This window comes from Amphibalanus amphitrite, unplaced genomic scaffold (assembly GCF_019059575.1).
Source record: "Amphibalanus amphitrite isolate SeventyFive unplaced genomic scaffold, NRLGWU_Aamphi_draft 001558F_arrow, whole genome shotgun sequence".
Lineage (NCBI taxonomy): Eukaryota > Metazoa > Arthropoda > Thecostraca > Balanomorpha > Balanidae > Amphibalanus > Amphibalanus amphitrite.
Window position 1 is genome coordinate 113,455 of NW_024883051.1, and position 7,616 is coordinate 121,070.

The 7,616-nt window shown below is 50.7% G+C and overlaps 1 protein-coding gene across 1 annotated transcript; it reads right to left on the minus strand.

Annotated features, from left to right (window-relative positions):
* Positions 1–586: 586 nt before the first annotated feature.
* Positions 587–7,614, minus strand: LOC122373827 (protein FAM117B-like). The gene is made up of 8 exons (XM_043352198.1): positions 7,586–7,614; positions 5,611–5,752; positions 5,008–5,171; positions 4,554–4,681; positions 3,959–4,202; positions 3,350–3,488; positions 2,912–3,047; positions 587–2,664 (listed from the first exon to the last, which is right to left on the minus strand). The coding sequence occupies exons 2-8, from the start codon at positions 5,735–5,737 to the stop codon at positions 2,493–2,495; spliced, it is 1,110 nt and encodes a 369-aa protein (XP_043208133.1). The 5' UTR covers positions 5,738–5,752; positions 7,586–7,614; the 3' UTR covers positions 587–2,492.
* Between the last annotated feature and the right edge of the window lie 2 nt (positions 7,615–7,616).

Genomic DNA, 7,616 nt, shown 5'->3' on the forward strand with positions numbered 1-7,616 from the left:
CTTGTGGGAGAGCGCACTTATGGACAAATTTAGCGTCTCAATAAGACGTAATGTCACATCTCAGTATCAGAATGGGTGGGGTTCAAACTTCAAACAAACCTTGACAAGGAAGGGCAAACTGACACGTGGGCTGGATACCAAATGTCAGGTCTCACAGTAAAATACTATCTGGTGCAGATCACAAACCTCTGCTCTACATCGATCGTTTGAACAGATACGGTAACGAAAAATGCCACATTATCTTGCAATCCGATGAGCAGTTGTTTGAACTCCTAGTAGACCATTCTACTGACATATTTTGACAAGACTGACGCATGTTTGACTGAAAAATCGGGACCAAAGCAGGCACATTCTCTGCCGCCACCGAGTGCAGAGGTCCTGTCAATCGAACCTGATATGTTGCAACGATCAATGATCGCGCGTGCACGCCTTATAAGGCGCCACTGCGCATCAGGTGTCACCGCCGCGCAATACATCATCGTGAAAAGTGGCTAAAAGCGACAAGTGACCCAATTAAGGTCAGAGTTTCGGCGTTATCTTGACATGCTCGTATTTCTCATCGCTCACCAGCGCTCACACAACTGGCTGTCCGATGGGACATTTATTTACAAAACCGCAGGCAGACAGATCCCAATAATCAACAATCACGAGGCGTCGCTCGCGGAACATTTCACTGAACATCGCAGCGATGGAACACGAACACCAGATCGCGACTGGCAGCGACAGAGCGGGATTACAATCGCGCGCCTCAGACGCGCCAGGGTGTGAGACAGACAGGTGCAGGTAGTCGCGTGACAGATGTGACGGGTGTGACAGAGTGACGAGTGACGGGCGGAGAGTGCCGGGTCGCGAGGGACGGTCCGTCTCGGTCGCTAGTATTGGCAATCACAGATACAGACGAGCTGGCTACAATAAACACCCCGCTGCCCCGCCGCTGGGGACGCGGACACTGTAACGCACATTGATCCCTGTTCTCGGTTCGGCCAGCGCCGGCACGGCTCGTTCATATGACACGTCGGCTCAGCAGTTGTGGGTCTAAAAATATGGTAACATTTATTGCCGTGTGAACCAGCACTACATAGTGTCTCAGCGTGAAAGGTACTGGAGCAATGTCATCAGCAAAAAGCCCAGATAGGCGTTATCTAAAAGCGACATTTTACCGCACAATTAACGCATACACGCTCAAGAGTACATATTACTACGATACATTTCGCTATCGATTTACACTGCGCATGTTGTATATCACAAGATAATTTAGTGTCTTACATGAAAAGCTGTAACATGAAGTGGGTCGGAATGACATCAGAGAAAATAGAGACCTCTCTCGCAGGACTGATAAATGGTGCTGGAATATCACTTGGTTAACAAAACACAGCGGTCGGTGAATCTCACACACAAGGGGACGACCATAACGTGATTAAAGTCCCGTTCGCCGCACCTTCCAGGCCGTCTCGCCTATGAGTTGTGCCAATGCCTGGTCCTGATCTTTGTGCGTTATTTGGTATAGGAGTCACCCCCAGTCCCTGCCTAATCACCGGGAGGTCAAGCAATGCCCACTGGGTCATACCAACCGCGGTATGCGAAGAGGACAGACAATGCCCTGGATTATGTACGACTCTCCTGTGCGACTTCACTGTTAGAGCTTCTCACCACCATTGCTGATTCAAACCGTCTCAAAGCTTCAAACTGCTACATCTCCAAACTGGACTAAAAGAAAAGCGCTGCTAGTCTCAGATTCAGTACTCTTAACCTCCTTCAATGTCTTTCCGCTCTCCGGCGTCCCCTAAAATCATCGGCTCACTTCTTCCTCAATCGGTCGTGCACGTGCGCATCGCCCAGTGCACACTCTCCGGCAATCAATGTACCAACTGGAAAAGCCAGCACCACCTGCAGCCAAACACTTGGCTTCCGTGCGGCCATGCGCAGGCATTTACGAGTGATGGCACTGTTTCCCGTCTGGTAGCTGTCTTGGCACCTCTACTGCTGTCAGCAGTTATCTCTTATGTCTGTCTCCTTCTCTTCCTCAGGTAGAATATCATCTCCCGTTATATCTCGCCGGCACCTTCCCGTGTGGCGTCTTTTGTACACCAGAAACCTCACAGCACGGTCCACACCGAGCAGAGTAGGAGAAAGACCCAGCGGCGAACGCCAGACCCGTGCCGTCCGTACCACCAACAGAACACGGCCCAGAGCACGGCACAGTCTATGAAGCAACAGCAACACCTCTGCCCCCTCCCACTCCCAACTCAGAAAACAACAAAGACCTGCCGACCCTCCAACAGCCCAGAAACGAAAGATAAGGCGTCAAAGGACGTGAAACATCGCACACATGCACATCAACTCACTCTAACTATCACAATGGACTTAACTTCTCTCCCACGGCATTGCAGCTTGGCGCCCGCTGCGATATCTATACACCGCTCCTAGCGCCGTCTATACTACACTCGTCTGTGCTGAGATCAGCCGCTTGTGACATCACCTTGCGTCGGACCTCACAGCGGCACGGGCGGAGCCTTGAGCAGGGCGGGCTTAGTCGGCGTTGGCACACTTCCTGAGGCATCGTCAGCCCGCTTACGGAAGGCGGGCCGCGTGAAGGCGGACCCGAGACTGGGCTTCAACTCGAACACGGCTGGTTTGATGATCGGGTCCGGTGGAGTGCTCTTCCTGTGGACAGACGTCGCGCAAACGGGTCAGCCGTGCGGTGGTCAAGGGTCGAAACGCACAGCTCCTCGATACATAGCTTGTTGTGCATGTGAGCTGTTTTACCTGGGCGTGGCTGAGTTATTCCACACCATACAAACCATACAAACCAGTCCCACCGACACCGAGCATGCTAACGCCCTGCTCATAATCTTGTAACACACAGACACTCCCACCTCCCTCCTTTTCTACCGCACCGTCTCCACCTCACCTGACCGTCTCCACCGTCTTCAGGCAGACGCGCTCACAGCCATCTGGCGGCGCACGCGCCAGGAACCGGTTAATCTGCGGCGACGAGCCCAGCCGACTGAGCTCCAGGTCCGGCGTGGAGCTCTTGCTGATGTCGTCTGTCGAGAAAGGAGACAGTCGAGGTAGGTTAAGAGAAACGGAGTGTGCGCCTAGCTTTCTTAAAACACACAAAAAAATCACTAGATATTCTCCTCACTGTAGTAGCTACACAACATCCAAGGAACTTGATTCAAAGCATTTAAAGGCAACTATTTATGGTGGGATAATCTTCCATGGCATATCGTACACCATCAAAATAGATGAGACTCAAATAACACACCTGAACCCTCAGAGCTATATAAACACAATCACTAGACGTGGATCCAATCCTCGGTCCCCACACACCGTCCCGCCCCCGTACCTGCCAGTCCGAGCGCCTCCATATCTCCGGAGAATGTCGGCGAGAGTAGCTGATCGTCGAGCGGGGTCTGGGTGTTGACGGAGCGGCGCGAGCGGAGCAGAAGTTCGTCCACCGGCGCCAGGTGGCCGTCCACCGGACACTGGCGGTGGAACGGGGCGGTGGAATAGGTGGACACAAGAGTAGATAAGTGGATAGAAGCGGCCCCGTGGATCAGCTGCCCACCGCGGCGAAGCATGAGATGGTATCATAAGCAGAATAGCCACAAGTAACGTCTATAACCCACTTACGTACTACGGTCTGTCATTTTCCTTCAAAATAAATACTCAAGCTACATCATATGTAAGACAGGTATACATCAAAAGAGGCCAACTACATACTAGTCCCGTTTCCCAGCGACACAGCCCATCTTGCTACGTTCTACCTCCACCTACTATTCTCGAGGGATGAGCGATTAAAGCCATTCCTTTCTCTCTCCCTCACCCGTTGCATCCCTTCCTCCCATCAACTCCTCCCTCTGCGCCTCGTCCCCCTCTGTCTCCATACCTTTGCACTCCCTCCCCTCCGCACATATCCTCTGTTCCCTCTGCCTAGTCTGCCCCGCCCTCTCACCTGACTGAAGGCGAGCACGCGCTGCTGCACCAGTCTCTCAATCTCCTGGTTCAGTCCCTCCACGGAGCTGCGCGACCGGGGCGGTGTAGTGGGCGGCCGGCCCGCCGCAGACGTCGGGATGGTGATGGGACGCGCCGCACCGGTCGGTACCAGTAGCGAGTGGTCGGCCGGCACCGGTGACTGCCGCACCGCGCCCGGACCCCAGCCGCGGGCAGACGAGAGCTCCTTGGTGTTCCTCTGCAGTCTGTGGTGGACAGCGGTGGGCGAGAGGTCACCGGGAGTGAGGTGACTACACCACCGTCCTAGATAACGCTGAGTGGAGAGGGAACGACCGTCTGTCCCAGCATAGGCCGCGAGAGCACAGCTGTCAGCACTCATCCTTGATTATAAGGTCTGCCATGTGTGTATCAGACTGGATATCATTTCTGTTCAATTGACATAAACATTGATTTCGAGGTACTGCTTGCCAAATTTAACCACACCAGTTGACCATGACCTCTATCTCTGCGTGATCTCTGCATATTCACCTCTGCATCATCTCTGCATGATATTCTGCAATAAAAAATGTGAAATGATAAGAAAACATCCCGCCCACCTCTGTCGGATGAGTTTCTTCTCGAGGCAGTCGGCGGTGCCGGGTCCGGAGCCGACCGGTGACACCAGACCGGAGCCCCAGGCCAGGGGACTGGTGTGAGACCGCAGAGGCACCCACTCGTCCGGGGTCTGTCAGCGGCAGAGAGTGTTAGCGTAGGATGTTCCAGCTTGAACAATGCTCAGAGAACGCAAAATATAATGCAGACGAGCAGGGTAAGGTTGTCAAATTAGTTGCTTTATGGTACTATGGTAGAAAGCGCTTGAAAAAATATAAAGGCAAAGATACATCTAACAGTCCATTACATTGAATATATGTCTTTGGGAACACCCTATATCTCTAGCAAAATTCAGGCTGCGATCTGATTGACCAGGAAATAAGCATACAGCTCAAACATAACTAGCGTACTACCATGCCACTCAGTGCGGCCTATAGCCAGCCGCTGGGCGCGGATCACCTGCGTCGCCTTGTCTGCCCCTGCCCCGGCTGCTCCGGCGCTGGGTGCCGTCAGCCGCTCGCGGGGCCACTGTCCCAGCAGGTAGATAGCGTCCAGCGAGAGAGCCCGGCGGATGGGCACGGTGGCCCCCGGCTGGGTGGGAGACAGAGCGCCGCCCGTCGCCGCTGCAGAGCGACGGGTGCCAGTGGTGAGTGTCGATAGAACAAACATACGGACTGACGATACGGATGGGGAAGCGGCTGACAGTTGTCGTGAGTGTACCAAAACATACTTGATAAGAAATAACACTTTCAACTATATCATCACTGTAGAGGTGTACACTTCACGAAATGAGAACAGGCAATCAAGCTACTTAAAACAGCAAAGGCAATCGTGTCGATCCTTTTGAAGAACAAAGAACAGTCACCAAAACTTCCACACGACAGATTCGCCACCATTTCATCCCCAGTCATTGTCCCGTTCGGCTGGTGACGATAGTATACCTCCTCCCCGCTCCTTCTCCACCCTGCGTACCGCCCGAGTCGCCGGGGCCCTCCGTTTCCTGACCGCTGTCCCTAAGCTTCACCCCCTCTCCCAGGCCCCACCCCACCCCTCTGTACGTACCGCTCAGGTCTCCGGGTCGCTCCGTCTGCTGACCGCTATCCCTCAGTTGCACACTGGGTGAGCCCGATTTGCGGCCATGGCACACCAGCATTGACGGAGACACGCTTCGGATAAACGCTCGTGGCATCGTGTCGTTCACAGCCTGAAAAGACAAACAGTGGTGTGTATGAAACTGCCCACAAACTAAAACTAAAAGGATGGCTGCATTGAACAGCATTCTTATGTACTTTTGCATCAAAAAGGTATGTAGGAATAGGATCAGGATGAGGCATTTTCCAGAGAGCTATGGTAAAATTCCTACTTCCTAATAACCTTATTTAAGAATGTGTTAGAATAAAACAGTTTTAGCTCAGCAATATTATGTTTGTACCATTTTGGAACTTAAAGTCTGCTGTAAATAATAAAAACTAGAAATGCATGGGTATATAATATACCAGCATTCAAGTAGGTGTTAATACATGATCTTAAAGGGACCCTCCCACCTTCAAAAAAGTTAATGAATTGGCATGAAAGTGATGTCGCTCGGTTCAGAAAGAGCAAAAACGAATATCTACCAAATTTCATCGAAAAATATTCACCGGTTTTCAAGATATTAGCCTTTTACTTTTGTTTACTTTTTGGGATTTCCGCTGTTCCTAGCGACTTTATTTGAAAGTGCGGCATTTGTTGCGCGCAAAGCAGCATACCTTTACCACCGCGTGCTACAAAACGTTTTAGTCAAACATTTAACGGACGTTCGAAAGCCTGATGACGTCATCAGACTCCCGTAATGGTTAAGAGATAGGGACCACGCTGGTCCCACCCTGCAAGTAAAGGGAAGAAATTTCTTGAACACCATAAAGCTGCGGGGGTTGCGACCAGGATAAATGGTGGTTTCTGAGCCTGGCCGCAAACTTGGCTATCTCAACTCAAAACTAATGTTAAGGTGGGAGGGTCCCTTTAATACTAGCAAACTGCAAATATCCCAAAATAACTCATGCACCCAGTGGCCAGCAGTCAGCACCCTAGAGCAGCTCATAATATTCCTGGTGTCACACAATTGGACTTGGTTTTAGCAGCAAAGGCATAGACTGCTACTGGTCATAATTACCTACAAATACACAGCAAAGCAAATAACAAATGGAGATGGATTAGTGGCTGATTCTCAATATGAGTTCCATTTAAACGCCGGTCCCATAGCTCAGTTGGTATGGTAGAGCATTGGACTCTGCGTGGCGAGAGCATGCACTCCCGGTTATAACAGTCCAGGTTTGAAGCACAACAGGCGCTTGACATTGCCCTCCTGTCCTGACAGGTATGGTTGCAGTCGGTGGCAGGCCATAGCCAGGCAAAGTCAGTGACGGGACTCAGGACTGGCCGTGCGCGGCTGTGAGCGCACGTTTAACTTTGGACTCTAAATTCTGTCATAGAACTGGAATTCCGCAATTGGAGGGTAGAGGGCAGGGCCACCGCAACAAGCTTCGCTTAGCCGTGGCTCTGTCCTTGTGAATCCCTCCTATCAAAAGGTTTGGACTAAATTTATTTTAAAAAAAAATTGAAAACAGTGCATTTACTTGTTCATGCATAAATGAGCTTTTTAAGCTTAGCGAAGGACAAAAACATTTATCAGGAAACGACGACACGCTATGCAAAGCTAACCTTACTTCCGATTTTCCGAAAATAGGTAAGAAACGGGCCTAAATCAAAATATGAATCGAGGTAGGGGCGACAACAGCCCCACGTCAAGCGTAAGAGAAGGTCAAAAACTGCTTTATTTATGGAATGTAAACAAAGGCACGCATACAGCTGATGAATGACAACCGTTTGGCTATTTAACCAAAACCACTGTAAAAAGTTATTCTCAGCAACAAGCTCTTCATATTTGGTACCAAGCACATTAATACAAAAGTTTGATATCTGTTCTATCGATTAGCTGACTATTTAATAATAAAAAACAATCATTTTTCAAAGTTGTGTTCAATCTTACGAATCTTACAAAGGCTATCAGCTGAGCAGCACTTTCGATC

Coding starts and splice junctions, on each gene's coding strand:
- LOC122373827 (XM_043352198.1), bottom strand. CDS start 5,737: ATGCCACGAGCGTTTATCCGAAGCGTGTCTCCGTCAATGCTGGTGTGC. Junction 5,172..5,610: donor GCGACCCGGAGACCTGAGCG/GTACGTACAGAG, acceptor GTCGCTCTGCAG/CGGCGACGGGCGGCGCTCTG. Junction 3,048..3,349: donor GGAGGCGCTCGGACTGGCAG/GTACGGGGGCGG, acceptor CTTTCTCGACAG/ACGACATCAGCAAGAGCTCC.